General features: G+C 37.7%; 1 protein-coding gene across 1 annotated transcript in view; it reads right to left on the bottom strand.

Moving 5' to 3' along the window:
• The window catches only part of LOC140930216 (integrin alpha-7-like), a 50,912-nt gene extending 29,011 nt beyond the window's left edge, over positions 1-21,901 (bottom strand). Inside the window, exons 1-21 of the mRNA XM_073379880.1 lie at positions 21,585-21,901; positions 21,382-21,512; positions 17,223-17,302; positions 15,571-15,703; positions 14,103-14,188; positions 12,959-13,007; positions 12,773-12,841; positions 11,440-11,484; positions 10,239-10,279; positions 9,799-9,926; positions 8,135-8,340; positions 7,283-7,377; positions 6,971-7,061; positions 6,629-6,674; positions 5,494-5,613; positions 5,138-5,199; positions 4,422-4,567; positions 3,364-3,519; positions 1,917-1,984; positions 1,259-1,406; positions 514-609 (exon numbers count right to left, since the gene is read on the bottom strand). Of these exons, the coding sequence (XP_073235981.1) occupies positions 514-609; positions 1,259-1,406; positions 1,917-1,984; positions 3,364-3,519; positions 4,422-4,567; positions 5,138-5,199; positions 5,494-5,613; positions 6,629-6,674; positions 6,971-7,061; positions 7,283-7,377; positions 8,135-8,340; positions 9,799-9,926; positions 10,239-10,279; positions 11,440-11,484; positions 12,773-12,841; positions 12,959-13,007; positions 14,103-14,188; positions 15,571-15,703; positions 17,223-17,302; positions 21,382-21,512; positions 21,585-21,751 (2,163 nt within the window). The 5' untranslated portion in view covers positions 21,752-21,901. The remainder of the gene's footprint in view (positions 1-513; positions 610-1,258; positions 1,407-1,916; positions 1,985-3,363; positions 3,520-4,421; positions 4,568-5,137; positions 5,200-5,493; positions 5,614-6,628; positions 6,675-6,970; positions 7,062-7,282; positions 7,378-8,134; positions 8,341-9,798; positions 9,927-10,238; positions 10,280-11,439; positions 11,485-12,772; positions 12,842-12,958; positions 13,008-14,102; positions 14,189-15,570; positions 15,704-17,222; positions 17,303-21,381; positions 21,513-21,584) is intronic.
• Positions 21,902-23,242: the final 1,341 nt, after the last annotated feature.

Consider the following 23,242-nt stretch of genomic DNA (forward strand, 5'->3'; position numbering starts at 1 on the left):
AACAGGGTTAAAAATCCTAACAAGCGTGGTCGACGATTTGAACTCGGGGACTACCGAGAACAAATTCACCAAGTAAACTGCAAAACATTCGGGTTTTTTCTCAAAATCGGTTTAGCGTAGCTTAAGGGTCTCACACGCGCGAAGCACGCGGGCCTCACGCGCCCATAGGCCCCAGTCTCGCTCTCTGTTTTCAGTCTCGCTCCAGACCTTTTGTTTGACTGCTCGCGAGTACTTGAATACGCAAAATACGGACTTTTTTTGAAGTCTATCAGCTACCGGTCGGGGAGGCACTTAAACTCGGGACCTCCGAATTTCACGTCCAGCGCTCTAACCGCTCGGGCACGGTGCCTCCCAAAACATATACAGAAAAAATAAGTACGGAATAGGTCTTGTCCAAAGGATCATTCATGCTAGCCTGTCTTCGGGAAGTATCAACATGGCGCTTTCGTGAGCAAATTGCGCGCTCAAAGAAAACGCCTGCACTGCAGGCTACATTCATGCAAACTTACTAACCTCTTTTTTCAAAGGATTTGCTACTTTGATGATCAGTTTGGTGTCATTTGTGCCGAGTTTTTTCTCCTCATCGTATACTTGTCCAATCCATTCGGCCTGAAACAACAAAAAATTAATACAGTTAATGAAAGATAAATTGTAACCTGAAAGTGCTTTAGTATCTGAGGTACAGTTAGGAATCTGTGTACACATAAAAAAACAATAAGGATACAAAATAAAGCAAATGCAGGTAAATAAAGTTGCGTTCCTCATGGCCAAAATGGCCTTGACTCATAGTTGACAGTTTCGAGAAAGAAAGGAAATGTCGGAACATTGGGAGTCTCTAACTCGAATAATTCGGATGGGGGAGAAAAAGCTTTATTTTTCCCCTTTGAAGTCGGTAAGACGTCAAAAGACCGCTTTAGCGCTTTGGCGCAAAGTGTCTCGCCGATTGTACCTTTGAATGGAGGGGGAGGAGAGGGGGTGTGGACTGTTTAGTTCTCCGAAGTTACCCTAATTGAGGACAATATCTCAACAATTTTGTCGCCGATTGTAGCTGTTGTAGTTAATTTTTATCTCAGGTAATTTTTCTTTTTCTTTTGTTTAAACATCATTAGCATACATTATCATACCCAAAAACAAAAGAAAAAGAAAAATTACCTGAGATAAAAAATTAACTACAACATAGCCACTACCGTCTTACAGTGCTATTTCTCCTACTCTCAAGGGCTATGGTCTTTATATTTCAATCATTCTCGCAACTTACCTTATCTCCATCGACTCTAAAGACTCCTCTTTGACGGACGCTGATTCCTTTGGGAATATCGACATACAGTTTAGCATTGTACGCGTCATCTCCTTTGTTCTTAACAGTGACTTCCAACTTATAAACTTCACCACCCACAGCAAGTGTCCTATGATCAAGAAACAAATAACATCATTACCAATAGCGCGTTCTCATTGGCTACTTTAAAATCACATGACAAGTAACAACGAGACTGTTTACCCTTGGCTACTTTGAAGTCACATGACGTCTAACAATAAAACTGTTTTTCTAATAGAGCACTCTCATTGGCTACTTCGAAGTCACATGACAACTAACAATGAAACTTTTTACATAACAGCGCTGTATCATTCCTTACTTTGAAGTGACATGAAGGGATTTACCCATCAAAAAGTGAAAGAAAAAAGAAAATGGCACAAAAAATTGGTTTCATCAACCTGCTGAATTGATACAAAGGAAAAAAGGACACTGAAAAAAGAACCACTACGACTGAATCTCTTCAGTTACGGTGGCCAATTTACTATTTACAATTTGATGACAGGAAATTTTTGTTTCAATTCCCAACTGACGCAACACCATAGTGTCTTTAGCTTCAATCATTATTCTGCAAGACACATGTCACGAATTCTTCGAAAGTCACCTTTTGCTTCTGCTGTCATCAAGTTCCAAATCTGGAACACATTTCTCACAGTCCCTTTTGAATTTCAGCTAAAAAAAAAAAGAGAGAAAGAACACTGTTAGTTAAAAATTGCTTAAAAACAAGGAAACGCCGATTTTCATTTACGACCCAAGCGCAGCAAAATCCGAGTGAAACACTATGACCGTGACCTGAACTTGTTTAGAGAGCTTAAGAAACCACCACTTTTGTCAGCAAGGAGATAAATCAACCACGACGCGGACGACAAAAAGAGACAAACAAAAACAAAAACAAACCAAAACAAACAAACAGTTATAAGCAAGTCACAAATCTGCTCCTGCATTGGTCATCAAGGACGTTAACACACAACGACGAGTTTTCCTATCTCTTTATTAACTTGCTTACCGTCCTTAAGATTACGAAATCCAGGACAAATTGCCTATAAATTTGATTAATTGAGCGGCGTAAAATGAGCACAAATTCATTTTTTTAGTGATGTTCCACTGCCGTCGTGTAAGCTCCCTAATGATTATTCCAGCTCGCAAAACTTGTCAAACCGCTGGCGAATTTTCCTAGGAATGAATTGTTAGGTACTACAATCAAGTTTGAAACGATGGAGAAATAAACGTCCTTATGTGTTTACGCCCTGCTTTAACACCACGTTAGGAATTTCACATCGTAGCTAAGCGGAGGACGGTAAAAGAATGTACCAAAAAGTGTGATTCACGTGCAGAGTTCTTGATTGTTTACCATTTACAAAAAGTTTCAGGAAAATCCAGTCGCAAAGTAAATGGAACACGACTCTTCTGTTCGCTTCCGGGAGCAACGGAACGTCTGAAAAGGAAGTCCGGGGCGCTTTCCTTTCCACCAAAACGTCCGGTTTTAATTTGCGGCAACGTCCAGTAGCGAATGGAACAGAATTTACCAAAATTTCCCCCCAAAAAAGACAACCTCGAGAGGTATACCAAAACTTGGGAAATTTTTTCCCGGAAGTTTTCTTTCCATTCAACTTCTCTCCCGGAATTTCTGGAAACTTTTCCGCGAAATTATGTACCTTTCGCCGCTGTTTCCAAGTATTCGAAAGCTTTGATTGACTGGAAAGCGCCTAAGCTCCCAGTCGGAATGTTCCAAAAGGAAATTCTTGTTCCATTTCTTCGAAGGCTTTTTGTTGATATTAGTTTCAGGTTTTTGCGGCCGTTTTTCGGTAAATGGAACTGATTTGTGCAAATGGTACACGTGATTCCCGGAAGAAATTTACCAGTCCTGAACTTTGGGAACCATTTATCCAAACCGTAAACCGACCAGTTCGCCCGTGTAAATGGTAAACAACCAACTGTTTACACTGAAAACCTCTCTTATTGTTACTGACGTTTTCGTTGCCGTCGCCGTCGAAACAGCTTTCAAATAAAGCCTCTTATTCACACAAGAAGACAGTGAAAGGCTAACTCACCACTGATGTGACTTCTTGTATCTGTAAAGGATCCAAAACAGAGTATGGCACAAGGGACGGGACGTCTGTAGGGCTGCTAGGGGTGACCACAGCCTTCTCCACAATTTTGTAGGTCAGTTTGAATTTTATGTCAGGAAAGATATCGTTAACTCCTTCCTGTAAATCACCAAATAAAACATGCCTTGTAAACACCATATTGACCACTACAAAAAATACCATAACATACCATAATTCTCTTTGTTTGATACCCCAAAATTTTGCATAAGCATTGTCTTCAGTTTCTCTTGGGAGTTAAAATGGCTCCAAGAGAAACTAAAAACAATGCTTATGCAAAATTTTGGGGTGACAAACATAGAGCATTATGGTATGTTATGGTATTTTCTGTAGTGGTCAATTTCAAGATGGTGGAGATATTACTTTTCTTTTAGATTTATGTTAATTGAGCCTCTTTGCCTCGATTGCATCTACAGAATTCAAAAAAGTTCTACCTTGAAACAAGACACTGAGAGCAAATTAACATAAAGACGAAAGAATAAAAGCATTGCTTTTCCCACTGTGGATATAATCCCGAGGGGGTCAGAGACGAGGATATCTTTGTTTATCTGGTGGACTGGATTTTAGGGCTTAAGACACGGAATGTTGGTTAAGAGAACAAAGACCGTAAAGGTGATGTTACATGGGACGATTCGCAATGACGATCTTCAGCGCAACACAACGTAACAACATTGTTACGACATTGAATTGAATGGTTGCAACGTTTTTCCAACATTGCAACGCTGTGTTGCGCTTAAAATCGCCGTTGCGAATCGTCTCGTGTAACATAACCTTAAATCAATATTGCTTTAAGGTGATGTTACGAGGGACGATTCGCAACGACGACTTTTAGCGCAACGCAGCATTGCAATGCTAGGACAATGTTGTATCAATTCGAAACAATGTTGCAACAATGCTGCAAAGCTGTGTTGCGCTAAAAATCGTCATTGGGGATCGTCTTGTGTAACATCACCTTTAGAGTGTTCAATTCCTTGTCATATGCCTGCTTTTGTAGCCATACTCACCCTGAGATAAGCATTCACGGCAAAGCATTTTTGAGTCGGTGTCACACCTACTGTCCTGTTTATCTCCTCCTTTTTATTTGAACTAAACAGAACTCGCTTCAGTGGTTCAGCATAGTCAATATCGGAAGTCATAATCAGCATAACGTCTATGACAAAAAAGAAAAGTTTATGATATCAGGTGCTGGTAAAAAGCTTTGTTTTTCTTTGAGAGGGGGAAGTTTATTTGCAGCAAACCCACATCCCAGAGAACATATATATATATATATATAGATACTTTTTTTACTGCCTCTTGTCCACCGAGCTCTCTTTGGTGTGGCTCGTGTCTACCTGAAGGAGAGTGGTTATGAAGGCTGGTTACGAAGAATTAGACATGGGTTTGGAGCCAATCAGAAATGGAAAAATATTTTGAGTAAGTATGACGCACAATGATGTAGGTAATCCCACAAACCAATCAAATTTGAGAAAATATACGCACCCAAAGTAAAGCGCGGGAAAATGTGCGAGAGGGCGCCAGCATTGATTATGAAGATATGTCTGATTGGCTGACAAAGTGGCGCGCGTTTGCTCATCCAATCATATCGCGAGAAGGCTACGCAAACGCTACCACAAGTACTAGCAAACATACGTGCGAACTATCTAGAAGCAAAACTGAAAACATGCTCACAAGCTGATGCAAAAAAGTTGTTCTTCGTTCTGTGAAGTTCTATAAGACTTACCAATTGTATCGGTGACGTTTCCAGATCTTTCAGTGTACTTAGTACAAATAGTAATGTCGAAGCTAACAAAAATAAACACAAATACGGAAAAACAATTAGCGGAATATTGTCCATTTTTTTCCCTGTCCCTTGTAACAATGCGAGAAGTCTTCTAAAGCCTTAGCTTCTAAAGTAGCAAATTGCACAGCTAAGAAACTACAGACGGTGAAAACCTTAGGCCATCGTGTAGACAAAATGAAGCGGGACTATCAAAACTTTCCTTGCAATATTTCTTCCTGGTGAAAATTCAGTTACAGTGTACTTTAACTAGCCTAGGCAGTTAAGTATCAATGGGTTAAGAAACATGTAATACTCACCATAACGTTTCAAATTTAACATTCCCGTCGTTAGTCTCATTACAGGTGGGGTTGCCTTTAATGTCAAAAGTGCTCGGGCTGATCGTGACGGTTGACGAAAGCGAGATGACGGCCTTAGATCTAAAAAAAACATCAGCCACTGTCACTGTTTTACCATTTAAGCCTCAATATCCACATACAAATTCTCCACACTGAACTCCGTACAATCCCTTTATGAACTGTTTAAAGAGCTTGATAAAAGATAGCCTGCGAGCAAACTCTTCGGGGTGCTCTGGCGGCGGGCCGGGCGCCTGGAATTTAAATATCTGCATCGAAAAAGTCGATGCAAGAAGCTGATTGGCGGATATGACATTAGTAATGACGTCATTACCATTGGCACGTGTTTTTCAATGTTTGTTTACATTCGCGCTCGTTTCCGCTTCGCGCTGATTGGCGGAGATCTGACAGCTCAGTCGAAGGGGAGCCACAGGGGAATTGGAGGTGCAATTCAAATTCCACAGAGGTAGTTGGAAACTCTCCTTCCTTTTCCCGCCCCAGCGCCAGAGCGCCCCAGAGAGCTTGCTCGCAGGCTAGATAAAGGATCAAAGCGTCTCCCATTCGGTGATCATTTCATCATTTCTCATAAACTTTTCTCTTGCTAATTCATAAAATTGCTCTTGTTAGGAGAAAATTGCTGTCGGTCAATCTTGGGATTAAAAGGATTAAAAAATATTCCAAAGTGCAGTGCCTGAATGATTAATAAGCATTATGATGTTTCACACGTCTGTAAGAGAAATTGCCCCTCTAAGTGGCCAGCCAAGATGTGCTCCTTCAGTTGTTCGTCCAAAAAAGGTCTTCACACCGGGGCTAATTCCTTTGGTGTCTGTCCAAAATAGACATCTGTGCATTAAAGGTGTGTGATCAACAAAAAACGTGAGTGATAGGGGAATGGAGGGTTGAGTCAGAAAAAGAAAAGCAACTAGTACAGTGGAACCTCGAAATAACGAACTTTACTATTACTGCGGTGAAGAAAATTGTTCGTTATACTGCTGAGGACTTCGTTATGTAGAAGTTCGTTATGTCAAGGTTCCACTGTAATGTGTAGCAAGTAAGATTTCCATCTGGCAATAAAAGTGAATGTCTGAATAAAGCTTACCTAAGTAGGACCACAGTATCCGACTGGTAAGCTCCAACAAGAATATCTGCAAAACAGATAATATTTTCAGGCTTAAATTCACACGACAGCTTGCCATACTCTTTTTGAAGATAAAACACGACACAAGTAATAGTTATCTACAGTCATCTCTCTCTAAGACAAACACTTTTGGGACCGGCGGTAAGTGTCCGTCTTAGAGAGGTGTCCGTCTTATAGAGAGTCAAATAAAGCGAGTAAAGGAAGGCAGGGACCAACTCTAAGTGTCCGTTTTACAGAGGTGTCCGTTAAGAGAGAGTCGACTGTATTCCTATCTATGAGTATGACGCAAGATAATTCATATACCTGGATATCCATTAGCATCCATGTCTAATGACCCGGATATTGAATATCCAAATGATTTGATACCAGACGAGACAGTGGAACCTTTAATCACCTAAACAACAACGAAAAATAATACAGTTGCATGGAATGGTTTAGTGGAGTGTATGTTCCTAAACTCGAGCCACTTAAAATAATAGTCCATTTTCATGATGATGTCAGTTAACAACACCTACCGAATTCATTTCGTTTCTTGCTATTTTATTTAAATTTACCAATCCCACTGCGAATTATAGAAGTCCTTTTACTCGGGCCAAAGTCAAAATTTCATTTTACCTGCATGGGTGTTGTAACAAGGCCATTTTTTGAGCCCCTGTAGATATAAACCACGCCTTCACCATTACCCTCGTATGGAGAACCAATGGCTACATCTGAAATCAAGAACCATAATTATTGTCAAGTGGTTGTGATAAAGTTAAGCGATCAGCGTCAAGGTTTTCCGAGGCACGTGAGCAGTTAGCCTAGATTAACTGCAAGCCGGGGACATGAGTTGTCATAGTAATGAACCCTGGATTAGCACTACCTGTCTTTCGAAAAACTTAACCTAGAGGGCACTAACGTCCATGTGCAGTTAGAGCACCAGGCTAAATTCTTTTCGCTCCAAGAGGAATTAACATCAACCTTCCTTTAACAATATATGCTAATTGGGGATAATACTTATTTTTTCTTGGTCATTCAAGCCAAGTGAAAGTCTACCTGTTTCCAGGGCAAACACAGTTCCTTTCATTTCTCAGTTATTTTAAGACACTTAGTTTTGGCCCAGTCCAAGGAATCAAACCCACAACCTCTCTCTCTGCAATCAAGTACCCACTTGCTGAGCTAGCCCTGCAGTAGTAACAGGATAACCAAGAGCTCTCTGGCCCTCCTCACACATTCCTTCCCCACAAATATCATTGTCAGGGAGGGGAATAAGGGGCTCAATCATGCCCTTATAACACGGCCTATTACGCCAATTTAATAAATATTATTGCAGTTTAGCAAAATGCATTAAATGGGGTCTAGAAATAAATTAATGGTAAAAGTGTCCTGAAAAAATGTCAGACAAAGCTAGAAAACACTAGTAAATGTATGCAATACAGCTCTTAAAGAAAAAAAAACTTAACAGTCTTTAATCTGAGTGTTCTATACCTTGAAATCCATCCAGATCGATGTCTCCAACAGCAGTGATTGTCCGCCCAAAGTTAGCTCTCCATTTATCTATGCTAAAGTTGCCTGGCAACTCATAAGCTAATTTCATGTTTCCATCCCCTCTGTTTTCATACACATAAACTCTTCCTTGCTCAGGATGTGTATTGTCAGAGAAAAATGGCGCACCAACCAAGAGATCTGAAAGACTAAACATGGCATACACGACCTATATGTAGTAAGTTTGTAAATATTAACAGAAGTGAAACTTAGGCTTATGTTGACACTGTACCAGATGATGAACACCTATCCGAAACGTGACTCTCCACTTTAAAGATTGGGGTGGCCTGGCTTTGCTATGCACCAAAATCTCTGTTCTTATGTTTGAACGGGAAGCCCTGTCCAATATGGTTTTCATGTTAGCGAAAAGGCAATATGGTGTAGTGCGAAAATAGCCATATTCGTTATAAACTGTAACAAGAGTATGTTTAAAGGAAAAACTAAACTTAGTGACGATAAAGTAAAGTATGATAGTACGATTTTAAATGACAAAACCTTGCAATTAATTAGTAAACGTGTACAAAATGTAATATACAATGTATATGCCATGTAAATTCAAACCCCTGTCAAGGAACACCTACCACAGACAGACACTCATCTGATGATTACTTACTTATGGGGTCAGTCATGACTAAAACAATCCTCTAATCTAATTGGCTATCATGCAGCAATAGGACAGTATCCATCATGCCTAAGGTTATTAGCTTGCGCTCTTGATTGTTGTTTTTTTTTTCTACATCTGGAAAAAAACTCTCGGAAGACCTTGTTATTATTCAATTTTAAAAATCTTAAATCAAATTTTGTTTCAGTTATGATTTGGTAACAGAACTTTGTGTAGTCAAATTCAGTTAATAATCATACTGATTATACAAATCAGACTCCCATGTGACAGGGTGAAGAAAGACAGTTTTCTGACTTGCCATTCTGGAAAGCTGTAGCTAGCATGCACTAGCTCGAAAGTCATTTCAACCAGCCCGAAAAAAAATTTGATGAGCAGGACTGATTATAGCTTGTGAACAGCAGATGCATTTCCGGTCAATTTTCCAGGGAGAGAAGCGATGACCGGAAATGTTAACTCAACATTTTACTGACAGGTCTAAGATAGAGTAAATACCTCACACTTTCTTGGATTATAAACATCCAATTTTCACATACAGTTAACTCAATGTTTTACAGCTCTGAGTTAGAGTAAGGACACCATAACCAATAAAATTTTGGCTTATATTACAAGGAAGTGTACGTATGTTTACGTACGTTTTGTAAGTTTTTTTTCCCTTATTTACGCCCCTTGGAAACCCCTTGGGCTAATTATGCTGCAGCATTTCATTAAAAAACGCGGCAATGCCCCAATGCCAAGGTCTTCTAAGAACATTGGCCCATCACAGTGAAACCCCACCTTAAGGCCAACGCGGTAATACGGTCACCTCGTTATTACGGCCACTTTTTGACCGCCTGGCGAAACGGCCATACATTTTCTTGTGAAAAAACCCTAGTTAATTCAGTCACCCTTAATACAGGCAAAATTTTTGGGCCCATTGGTGACCGTATTAACATATACAGTTCCACTGTACTAATGCTTTCAACAGATTTTAGGTTTTATAACATACCCATCATTGTCAAGGTCAACTCCACAAACTGCATACCCAAAACCTGTACCAGGTTGACGTTGTGGTGGGAAGATTACAGTTGGTTTACTTTGAAATACTCCTGGGCTACGACTTCTAAACAAGACAACCTAAAAAGTGACATAAGAGAAATGTTGTAGTTAGATTCTTATCTCAGGTAATTTTTGCTTTTCTTTTGTTTCAACTTCATTAGCATACATTAGCATCCCCAAAAACAAAGGAAAAACAAAAATTACCTGAGATAAAAAATTAACTACAACAGAAACACAAATAAAGTCAGCTAACAGAAAACAATTTTGTATTTGAAAAATGACTCAGACTCAGCTTTGGGCAGCAAAACTTAAAAATAATTAATGCTGCAAGTTGCCTAATTGTCCAAAAATGTCTAAAAATGTAGTTTTCCTTGACATAAAGCTTCTTACCATTCCATGTTGGTCAAAACTTGGAGCACCAGAAGCAATATCTACAAATATAAATAATAATAATAATAATAATAATAATAATAATAACATCAAAGACCCAATTTTTTGAATAATATAAAAATTCCTAGCCAAATACTTCTCCAGGTTATGACAGAAGTGGGTATGGGATGTTGGAAGTGCCTATAATTATTACATTAACTGAAATGTACTACACAGGGTCCAAAACTGCAAGCCACTGGTAGACAATGCGCCTACATGTAGAAATCAAAAGCTGGCAACCAGAAGTTTAGGGCTAGTCAACAGAAGGCAATTAAATAAGTTCTGAACAGCAGTTCAAGAACAGGAGGCTTTTCTATTTTTGTTCTTACTTGACTTTATGTTTTATCCTGCCAACATCAAACAGTCATGTTTTGGTGTTTTGAAATGTCTTGTTTTTAAATTAGTTGAATGGCTGTTTTCATTGCCACCATATTGTTTTCAGGGGCTTCACTGTACCTCTGACATTTTATGCAGTACTCTAGAAAGCTAAGACCTAAGACCTCCAAAACTACAACCTAGAAAACTAGAGACCTTGAACTTTTAACGAGGGCTATCTCATTTGTGTAGATTTTGAGCAAATTACTTTGTACCTCTTTACCCAATAGTAAAACCCTTTGATAGACTGTTCACAGTCCTCTATTCTTCCGTAAGATCATTGAGATAGAGCGCTTTGCCTTTCCACAGGCCAGCTTGGGTACAAATGTTCTGGGGATGAGGGTCAAACGTACTTAGGGGCCTCCTCTTAAACTGTCCCCTGACCCAAGCCCTTCTTATTATAAATACACTGCACTCAGTATCTGTCCTCTCATTGGCTAAAAAGCTACAGCTAAGTTTAGAAATCAGTGCAACCTACAGATAAGTTACTTATCTGCTAGCAGATAACTGACTAATCTGTATGTAGTACGCGTAATGCACGATTTCCAATAATAATATCAATTCAGGTTCCTTACGACAGTGTGTTTGTCGTTACTTTCTTCAAAACAATGTATAATAAAACAATAATTATTAGAAAAAGTTTTTGTGATATCCTAAATAATCAAGGTCTCAGTAAGCGTTATCAGCCTTGGCTTTTGTCTCGGCTGATAGCACTTATCTTGACCTTGATTATTCCGGACATCACAAAAACCTCATCCAATAATCGTTTATAATGTACTGGACCTACCGTTTTTATCGTTTTTGAAAAACTTCCCAGTGGTTACAGAGTATCCTACAAAAAAATAATACATGAAAAGCTTAAACACTGGGAAACGTTCATTCTCACAGCCTTCTGGCTCAGTATACATGTATGAACATGAAAATGAACCTTGCTTACTGTATGACTATATAGAAGGAAAGCAAGACTTGAAGGATTTTTTGAGGTTTGAAATATTATCCATTCACAGATTTTTTAATAGGGAGAATTGGGCAAGTATTTTTTTTTGTGGCTTGATTTAGGTAGGCAAAATTTTTTAAAGGGTATTCAAAATAACTTGAAGATTCATGGCAGTCCATTCATAAACTTACAACCAAACTTGTAATTCAGTCGTTGTTGTTTATATATTTTCTTCAATATTCCACTACACTGTTCCTTTAACCCTTTAACCCTTTAAGCCCCGGTATCTACATAGAAATTCTCCAAAACTGATCTCCATACATTTCCTTAAAGAATTAGTTGAGAGAATTTGATAATAGATCAAGGCAGTTTCTCTTGGGTGATCATTTTATTAATTCCCATAACTTATCTGTTGACAATGTATGGATATTGTTAGGAGAAAATTGATCTTGGTCACTACTGGGAATTAAAGGGTTAAGCCCCAATATACAAGTACAAATTCTCCAAACTGGTCTCCATACATTTCCTTAAAGAAAGTGTTGAGAGAATTTGATAAAAGATCATTAGGCATTTTCTGTTTGGTGATCATTTTTTCTCATAACCTAACCTCTTGACAATCTATCAGGGTGCAAAGAAAGTCAGTTTAAATGGCTTGCAACTCGGGCAAGTTGTTGCTAGTCTGTACTAGCCCAAGAGTCTTTTTAACTAGCCCCAGAATTTTTGGATAAGCAGCATTGATTGCAGTTCTTCTGTAATTTGAATTTCCCAAAAAACTTTGAGCAAGTTGAGAACAGAATTCACAAGCCCAATTGCACAATGCACTAGCCCCGGGCTTTCGGAGACGACTTTCTTTGCACGCTGTCCATGGATATCGTTAGGAGAAAATTGGTGTTGGTCACCTTTAGGACTTAAAGGATTAAACTACAATACTCTGCAAAGTGTCCTAGGGTATTTCCAACATGGTTTCAGTTAATTTAGTTGATTTCTCATTCATTATGTTTATTGCACGACTTTTTTGTCACAAAAATCCGAAATTCAGCATGGATTCTTCTAGGGTTAAATTTTGGGGTTTTGTTACAAGATCTGGGATTTTTTTGTTGTTGTTTATAATCTCCCCCCTCCCCCCATTTAATCATCCCCAGTTCTTGCTATCCCGAGAACCACTGATGGGCATATCACAAACCTTGATATCCATTATCACTGTTATTTCTTGTTACTTCTTCCTGTGGCCTAGCATAGTAAATTATCTCTCCTGTTAAATGATAATATTGCAAATTGAATGAACAATTATTACAATTATTTTTTTAATGAATCCACAATATTATCTATCAGTGGTAACAATAACTGTGATAATTTGTTATTATCAAACCTTGGTAGTTGTATACTCCAGGAGCTCCAATTAATGGCATTGACTCTTCCTGCAGTAATAATGGAAACAAGAAAGATGTTGAGGCACCGGATAAAGTGGAATTAAAGTGAACTTCCAGCAGGTGAATATTAAACCATGTCACAGTAGCAAAAAGTCTATCATTTAAGAGTAACAGGGCGGAGAGAGAGGCTTAAAAGAGAGCGGGGAATAATAACTTTCTTCCCCTGAAAAGAGGGGGGCATAATAGTGAATATTTTACTTTGCCCTCTACAAGGAGGTTACAGCATCCTCCCTGACCGGCAGGCTTGAGGCTGCAGTCTGACAACATTCTGAATCAGGGTGCACCAAAACCTATGTCCAATTGTCCACGACAGATAGAAATTTAGTTTGGACATGTAAACCCATGACTTGTCTGTGGGACAAGTACATTTTTCATTAGAAAAAATACCGAACCAGTTGAAAATTGACTTCAAATTACCGTAAAATTACTTCTGTTAAGACGTAACTCATTCCCAGGCTCAAAATTAGAGTTGATATAATGGTGGAATCACAAAAAGTCCAAAAATTACAGTCTTAATTGTTAGTTTTTCTTTCAGTGTGCAGTGTGGCCGAATGGTTAGAGCACTGGACTTGCAATTCAGAGGCCCCAAGTGCAAGTCCCACCCTGACCGCTAGCTGGATTTGTTCACGGTAGTCCCGAGTTCAAATCCTTGGTCATGCTTGTAAAAAATTAATAGCCAGCTGGTTTGACTCCAGCCAGCTGGGATTCTTAACTCTGTTAAGTTTGATTTGTATTATTTGTTTCAGGCATTTGCTCAGCCCCACTAACACAGTGAGTAGTGCTATAAATACTGCCAAGGGTAAATAACAGAATTATTATTATTATTATTATTATTATTATTATTATTATTATTATTATTAAAAGAAAAAATCTGGGATGCTAGCAAAGAATTAACTAGTGAATTAAGAGAAGATTATTAAATACCTGTGTTTCGAGCAAAAAATTTGGATAAGAACTCTTGGGTTTTGGACAACCAAATTTAATGTAGCTTGTCAGAAGGAGAAGTAGATAAGAAAATTTTTCTCTCCCTCTGATTCTCAAAAAAACAAAAAATGAGTACAATATGTAACAGTCATGTCTCACCTTTATGTACGAAATACTAACTCCCATTTGACAATACTTGTGTTCAAGGTAGTTGATTGTGGATGGTCCCCCTTCACTTATTTTATCTAAACAAGATATAACAAGAAAGTTAACCTGTGTGAAGTCTGTTTAATTCATCTACAAACCTCTCCTTGTGGTCAACTTAAAGTCACACATGGGGGCTCAGGGAAGCATGAAGGACTTCAGAGTATCGCCTGTCCCCACTGGACCCAGGATGCCAGTTCATCGCACAAAGTTATCCCCTACAGTGTACAGTTAAGTCTTGCTTTGCAGGCAACCCATTTTTACAGATATCTCCAAAATACAGCAACTAAATCCATAGCAAACTTACAGACGTTTGACCGAAATAAAAAATCCCATTATTTTAAAACTCTTGCCATTGCAGACATTCTTCTGCATGATTCCAACAGCAGAATTTCATTGTTCTGACTTGCATCATGTCATGATGTATGCTGGATAGCATCTTTCAACATTCAGACTTGAATTTAAAATAAATATTATTTCATGTCTTTTGTCTGACATTTGTAAGCATTGGCTGAAAGAGTATAATAATTGCATGTAAAACATCAACCAATCGAAGCTCCAGATCAGATTCTGGACAGATTTACATCACCAGTGAGAAATTTGGGGCAAGGAGAGGGTACAAGTACTTCCTAGTGATTGGCTGATGGGGATGTGCGGCTGGATGGGGTTGCATTTTCACAACTGAATTGATTATAATGCGGTCACATAAATTTCATATAAAATTTTTGCATCTACAGTTGTAGGAATTTGAAATAAAATGTGAATATATTTTACACCAGGATGACTGACCAACTAAGCTTTATAAAGTAGATGCATAAACAGAAAGTGGCAGTGTAAATTACACTTTCCTGAAAGTGACTAAGATGGAGTCTATAATTGGCCACTAATAACACTGTCTATAGTGGGGTAGGGCTACCTGGAGGCCAGCAGAAAATACTCAGCAAAATTGACCTAAAGAGCCCCGCCAACCAGGTTTTGGGACCACAACATTAATGCCTCTCTTGCTAAATGTCACAAGTGATGATACACGTAGGTCACAGGGTGCAAAGAAAATCATTTTTACAGCTTGCCATTTGGGCAAGCTGAAGCTAGCATTTACTAGCCCAGACATCATTTCAACTAACCCCAAAAACTTTCGACTAGCAGAATTGATTTCACAGTTCTTCTGTTATTCGAATTTCCTCAAAAAACATCACTTACCCGTTGGACGCGTTAAAAACAGAATTCACTAGCCCAATAGCAAAATCCACTATCCCCAGGCTATTGGACACTACTTTCTTTGAACGCTGAAGTCAAATGAGGTGACTGTACCCACAGGCTAAACATGCACAACACTGTCAGTGACACTTTTGATGATAGAGTGTGTCTGATTTCTTTTTATTGTTGCAATCACTACAGAGTGTAATGATAAATATATACTCACTTTGGTTTTTTTCTTCACAAAATTTTAATGCGTTCTTTCTGAAGGAGGATTCTAACAAGTATTCAGATTTGTAACATCGCCCTGGATAAGTATAAAAAGATCCCTCTATATGAAGCAATCTATGACTGCATGCCTAAAGAAATGGGAAAAAATGTGAAAATGTTATTGTTACTGATATTGCGGTAGCTTAATTTGCAATGATAATGATAATGATTATGATAACATATTTTACCAAGGTAAAAATTATAATAAAAGCTGTAATTTATGGATACCCTGTGCATCAAACATGTTGCCAATCACTCAAAAAATTATGGGCGAGACTGTGCTCTAAGAAAAATTGAAAGGAGCCTCGGTTTTCCACACCTGTGAAATCAAGGGTGCCTAACATAGGATTTCCGTAAACAAAAACTAAGATTTTCTAGTTGCTGAAGAGCAAAATTGAGGTGCCTGGTAAGGAGCCGTGGTGGTTGCAGCTGGAGAACAGCCCTGAAATTACTTCAAAGTTCAAAATGAAGTTTTTAAAAGCAGGAAGTCACTTATCAGAGAAAAGACATGTTTTTTCCCACCTTTCCTTCTACCGACCCACTGTTAGGCTGTAGAATGTTTTACAAAGCAGAATACAATAGTATAAGGCAAGTTGCTAAATCCCTCTCCCACCATGTTATGGCCATTTTGTTACGATACGTTTACTTTTACATCTGTGGATAAAATCCTATGGTGTAACCGGTTAAATAAAACCTCTCTTGAAGAACTTAAGTGTAGTAATATTTATTTAAATTAAGAAAGATGGTAAATTTTTAGTTTGGTGAAGAAGTGAGAAATGATGTGATCAACATGTCATGAGCTTGGGACAAAGAAAAAATCTGAGTCCCGACAGGAATTGAACCTGTGACCTACAGTATACCTGTTAGATGCTCTAACTACTGAGCTACAAAGGACTCATGGCAAGCTGTGCCATATACATTAGGTTCATGTGTGACATGCCTCCTGCATACTGGTTGGATCAGCATGCAATGTCGAAATTGTGTGTGATAAAATAAAGGAAGATGGTAACTTTTACGCTAATATTTTTTTCTTGGGATATTACAAAAAAAATTCTGACATGTGAATTTTTACAAAGAGTGAATGTCAGTTAATGTCATCCACTAACGAGCAGTTCTAGTTACAGATACATGTAGCAAATACCCTGTGAAATAAATATAACCTGAAAAAACAGCTGACATTTCATGACGCCACCACTAGTTTTCCTGCGAAATGACGTCTCAGGAATGAGCAAAGAAATTCCATACTGATGACGCATCACTACCCAGCTCAGCCTGTAAAGTGCCTTCTGACTGGTAGAACATTTACTTTATCCAATCAGAAGCACCACCCAGATCTGGATAGTTATCAGTATGGAATTACTGAGCTTGTTTCTCAGTTGTCATTTGTGGGAATGCCAATGGTGGTGTCACAAAATGTTGGCTGTATTCTCAAGTTAGCAAAAAACAAATTAATGGTTTACCCGATCATTATACGTTTCTGGGAAACTGCCCACCTACCCCTCCCCTAAGCCAACATTAACAACTACTTCTCAGTTAGGCGAAATGTTGGCTTAGGGGAGAGGTAGGTGGGTAGTTTCCCAGAAACGTATAATGATGCGGTTTGCCTACCAAGACATCTTGATTATGCCCAGCACTGTAAACTGAGACACCAAACCATGCATTGCTTGTTCTGTCGCCATCAATGTCCCCTAAAAACAGAAACAACCATTAAAGAAAGAAGCACTTGGAAAGTCTTGAAGAATAACTTATTAAATGGACAACAAAAAAATTTTTTTAAAAGCTTTATGGGGGTAGCACAATTACCAGTAGCACAGAAGTTTTCATCAATTATTATTGTGCCCCACAAATAACGACAGAAACAAAAAATATTATTGAAATAGACATATATACCAACTAGCTGGAAGCAAACCAGTCAGCTATTTACAAGCCTGACAAAGAGTTGCACTTAGGACTACCCAGGACAAATCCAACTAGCTGTTAGGACAGGAACTGAACTTGCAATTTCGGTGCTCTAACTACTCAGACATAGTACAAGTCCTTCACTTCCATATACTCCAGACAAATTATGTTTTATATTACTGGGATTTAGCTACTAGACTGTAACCATTAATGTACTTATCTCGCATTGAATTCTGAACTCAGGGTAACATTTAGTATTGAGTATGAGATCATTACTTCACACTACACAGGGTCCTCATCAAAACAACGCAGCAAACACAGGGTGCCCATATAAGACTTAATCATATATGTGTACCTTAGCTACAGACAGTTGCAAAAATGTTGAGACACTGACGAAAATACGACCTTTTTTGCTTCAAATCACTGCTAGTCACAGGTCTGTAAGATATAATACTGAACTCCCTCCCCCTTCCATTCAAAGTTGTTCCTCCAAGTTTTATGCATGGTCTCGTATTGCTAGCAACTTTGATAAGGGGTGGAGGGGGGGGGTCAAAAGCACAAGATCATGGACAGGCCATTTAAGCCAAAATATGGTACAATGTCTCAAGTACTGAAATTGCAACTGGCTGTAGCTTCCTTGCTTGTAAACTCTCACTCAGCGCTACATACAAGTTTAGACAGGGTGCAAAGAAAGTCAGTTTACAGCTTGCCATTCAGGCAAGCTGTAGTTAGCATGTACTAGTCCAAAAGTCATTTCAACTAACCCGATGATGAGCATGGTTGATAACAGTTTTTTTGTGATTTGAAATCCTTAAAAAATTTCACTTGCCAGGTGGGCAAGTTAAGAACAGAATTCACTAGCCCAATAGTAAAATCCACTAGCCACACGACTTTCTTTGCGCGCTGTTAGATATCTTATCATTATTTATTTAAAACACAGCCACTTTTCAATGAACAAGAGGGTTAACTAAAATGTATGGACTAATTTTATTTGAGCTGTGAAGGATGACATGAGTGTGCAAATTAAAATTTGAAGTAAATTATAGAAAGGTTGTTTGTTGTTTATATACTTCTATCATCTTTTCACTCATACAGTCAGACATTCAACAAGATTCTTTAATTATTTTTTTATATCCAATCTCCAGGGTAAAAATGCATGAACAAATAAATGATTGTACATTTTAATGAAAACAACTCCGCTCAACTCAGCATCTTCCCTCAGCAAGATCTCTCATCAAAAAGTTGTGTTTATATATAGAGAGTTTTAAAACATTTTGAGTGAAATTCAATTTTTTTAATAAGCTCCTACATGTACAGATTCAGAAATAAAGTTTTCTCCTCTAGTTCTGAGCTCTAAATAATCACAGAAACCATCTTACTGAAGAGCTCCGCTAGACCTTGACTTGCAAACATTTTAAAATGCACCAATTTTTGTTCGGTTACAAATGCTAATTCTTGCCATTTCAGTAATGTGAATTTTTTTTAATATCCTGTCAAATAATTGCTTGAGTATATAAGAAGATTACCTCCTGCTAAACATGATATCTATATTGTCAGAAATGACACAAAGTTGTCAACCACCTACTGAGCAAATAATTGTAATTACATTGCTAATAAAGAGGAAATACACATGGCTTGCTTGTGCTCAACAGGAGTGGAAATGCATGCTGGGTTTGTAGATGTCACTGATATCATAGACTAGGATGAACAAGTAGTACTAGATGTAAATAATAATATTATAGAAACACATGCATGAAAAAAACAAATACCACACACGTCTACCAAACAGAAATGCCTTGAACAAAAATACATTGATTAACGTATTCTTTGTAAAACAAAACTATGCAATTTTGTATTACTGATAAGCGAAGATAGCATTAAATAATAATAAATTTAATCAGTAGATATGTGTAAAAATAAATGCAAACAGAAAAATTACAGTGAAACAAAAGAATACAATGTATCTCAAGTTCTTTGAATCCTCAACAAAAAAAGATAACGTAGCAACTTTTATTGTGCTATTTTGTTGTGGATAATAAAAAATATTTTATCGTGACTTCACACTAAAAAAGTAAATGAATAATACTTATATGGTTAAAGTAAACAGAATAAAATTAAAATTAAAAATTCAGATGAAATAATTTTACTTATAAAAAAGAAATGTTCTCTATTTCCTGCTGATGCTTTTTCACACAAAAAACTATATTTTATCTCTGAGACGTACTTTTTATATCTGATTGGTTAAAGGAATAATTTGTGTAATTAGTGGTATCCATATAGCTAGATTAATTTCAAAACAAATTTTGAAATATAAAATGTTTTGGGGGGCAAAAAGGTTAACGATATCTATAAAAGAAAACCGCAAAAACAAAGTTCACAAATTTAAAAATTTTCCATTAAAAGAGAACAAAATAAATATGATAATGCTTTATATAACAAAATCATATTTTTAATCTTTTTCAGTTAGAACATGTCTTATTTAAAAGAAAAAAAATCAAAATAAGAATCTTTCATATTACTGTAATTACCCGTTTCGACATTACCTGATCCTAAAATACTAAAAATATCAGCAGTGATTGAATTTTATTGAAGAAAGCTAAGACGGCGGGATTTTTATGATCATGTAAGTTCGAAGAAAAATAAATTAACAACAACCCTTCACTCTCAAGGAACAATATATCACGGTACGCTTTCAAAATGCATGCAAAGTTTGACTCTCAAAAGCAAACATCTGTCTTTGACGAAGCCGCAAGATGAATTTATTTAACAATACACTATAATAGAGATAAAGTCATGACAAAAGAAAGGTTGATTCGGAGGAGTGTCGACGGTTTGGCGCAGAAAAGATAAACTGCAAAGTCAGCTGGCGTGCGCTTCGTTTTGTTTACACTAAACACTGTTCAATCCGTAAATAGTCATACAATTTTACTTCCAAGCGGTCGCTTACTCACAGCTGGGTCAAAAGAATAAAAGTCATTAAACTAACCCCCGGTGGGTATCATAAAAAACAAAGCCAATCCTCAATTGAAAGGCCAAGAAAACCTTGGAAAATTTTGTCACTGAGAGAGATTGATCATCCAGGAAAAATCACTTTGTTATGGTGCCCTGTGAGTGTAAATGAAACCGCTAAAAAGCCTAATAGTTTACACACAAAAGTCAACAAAAAGTATCAAATATCTGGCACTTCATAATCAAGAAAAGGACTGTTAGTTCTGCTCGCATTTGGAAGCAGGTATTGACATAAGCGGTTTTGAAATGGGGACACATCAACAAACGTAATTTCGGTAAACAGCGGAAATGAATTGCTCAATGGCAGCTTCCTAAGTTTTCTGATTTTTCTTTTTGTCTTTGAAATTTCTTGTGGACTTAGAGAGTGTTGGTAACATAAACTCGAATGCACGAAGGAATAATTATATGAATTTCATGTTTTCAATGCATAAAACAACTTAAAAAATTTATTACAAATTAAGTATCTTGGAACCCCAGTGTCCTGCTAATTTCAAAATTTCTTATTGGACTTGGGAGCTTTCCATTGATAAAATATTTTATTCTGCCTTTGCATAAGTGAACGATAAATAATTTTCAGATACATCGCAAGACAATTCAATATTCTTTTCCAATAAATGTCTACTGAGCACTCAGAGCAAAAGTTTCCGTGATTAAAATGGCAGATTTGGTGGAATTTAGGACAGTATCATGGCCCGACAGGCATTTTGCGAGGTCGTAGCAACTGTATTCGTGACCTCACAAAATGGATGCATGGAAAGAATTCGCCAGAACGTAACAGGTAATTATTTATACCAAAGCTGTTAAAAATAAAATGATGAAAGAACAATTAGACCTTGAGGAATAATCAAGAGCTACTCACCTTTGGTATCAAAGGGCAGAACAGAGCAGTTCACATCCCTGCTAAAGTCACATCTGTACACAACTCCAGGATTTACGATTCCTAATTTTTTCAAAACCGTACTATTTCCCTTTGGCGCGCCGACCAACAGCCTGTAAAAACCACGAAACAAAATGTCCACAACTAGCATACAACGTCAACTAAACGACGGCAAGATCACTTACCAGAAATAATTCTTGTCGTCGATTTCATCGTAAAAGGAGTGAAGGGCGACCGAAAATCCAAAGTAACTGTCCTGTTCCCCCGTTCTAATGATTGGTAATTCAGTATCGAGGTTGTAGCCGAAGGAATGTAGAATTATGCAGCATAAAGACGCGACCAGAAAGTACATCTTGGACGTGAAATTAAAAAACAGATCTCCCTCAACACCGCACCATTCATGGATCAGCAAAGGAACAACTAATCATGCACTTCGTTCATTTTCAAGTGTAGTTTGCCCGCGTTACAGCTCACGCCACGCATGCCTGATAACTACATAATCTCTGACATAATCGGAATTCCCGACGTGACGCTGTCGCGCCCAAACGACATCCCTCGCTCAACCGGAAATCGCTCCCGAAAAATCCACTTCAGTTTCTGGATAATGAGCGAATCTGAAAACTAGAAAACCACTTGCTTTCGCTTCTGATGTAATGTGTTTTCCAAAACATCAAAGCATTGGCTTTGTTTACCGATAGATTCTTACCCGAAAGGCAAACTTTTCAAGTGCTTTGTTTACACAGGACAGTCAATCAAGAAGTATTAGACTGACCGCATGATTGCATTAGTCAAGAACAACAAAGTTTTTTTATTCTGGTGACTTTGGCAAGTTTTTGCTCAAAACTTTCTTTTCATCATTTTTTCTTTAATTTTTGTAGTGTCTATGACAAGAAGCAACATATTATAGATGGGATATCTTAAGCCAATTTTGTCTAAAACTACCCTTGGCCGTGTGTAAACAGTGCCAACTTTAATGGTCTGAGTTTCTCTTACCATGGTGACATCTCCTCACATCTGCCACCTGGTGAAGTTTTTACAGTATCTTGGAAGGGAAAACTATAAAAGTGACATATACAACATGTCGCGAACAGGCGTCACAATATAACTTTTGTCCGTAATTAATGAAACCATGACACTTTCACATTTTTAAGAGTTTTCAAGGTAATGGTTACGGAGGCATCCTTATGATGGGCCGGAATTATATGTCTCACGAGCTTCCCTCTGCTAAAGACACAGAGACATATTGTCGAGAAGATAAATCTTAGAGAAAAGTAGACTAAAGACTATGTAATGTTTTAATCAGTCAAGGATACCGAATCGCATTTATCTGATATAATTCATGTGGTTATCTCATATCTACATAGGAGTCCTTCTTTGAATTAAGCTTTTTTAACATTCCAGTTTTTAAACTGAAAACAGAGGACAGTATCAAGAGAAACCTGCAGACAATTTTCCACTGGATTCTTGCATACGGAAAGCTCTTGTATTTCCAGTCAATTTCCCTTCAGCAAGTACTGACATAAATTGTAGAATGAAACGCCACTATTCTTAACTAATGCAGCTCATTTAGCCTCAGCTTGACAGGAATTACTCTTCATCGCAATTTTTTTGTAGGAATTTAGCCTAATTTGGTACCGTTTTTATCTGGTGAACTAAATTGTACGCGCACTGTTATGTTTTGGCACGCGTATGACTTTGAATTCACTGTAAATTTCAGTACCATACTAAATGAAATATATAAAAACAATCTCCATGGGTCCAGAAGAAAACGAAGGCGTGCAAAAATAATGAGGTCAACGTACAAAAAGACAATGACGCAAAAAAAATTGTGCCAAATAGTTAA

Source organism: Porites lutea, chromosome 3 (genome assembly GCF_958299795.1).
Source record: "Porites lutea chromosome 3, jaPorLute2.1, whole genome shotgun sequence".
In the NCBI taxonomy this organism is placed as follows: domain Eukaryota; kingdom Metazoa; phylum Cnidaria; class Anthozoa; order Scleractinia; family Poritidae; genus Porites; species Porites lutea.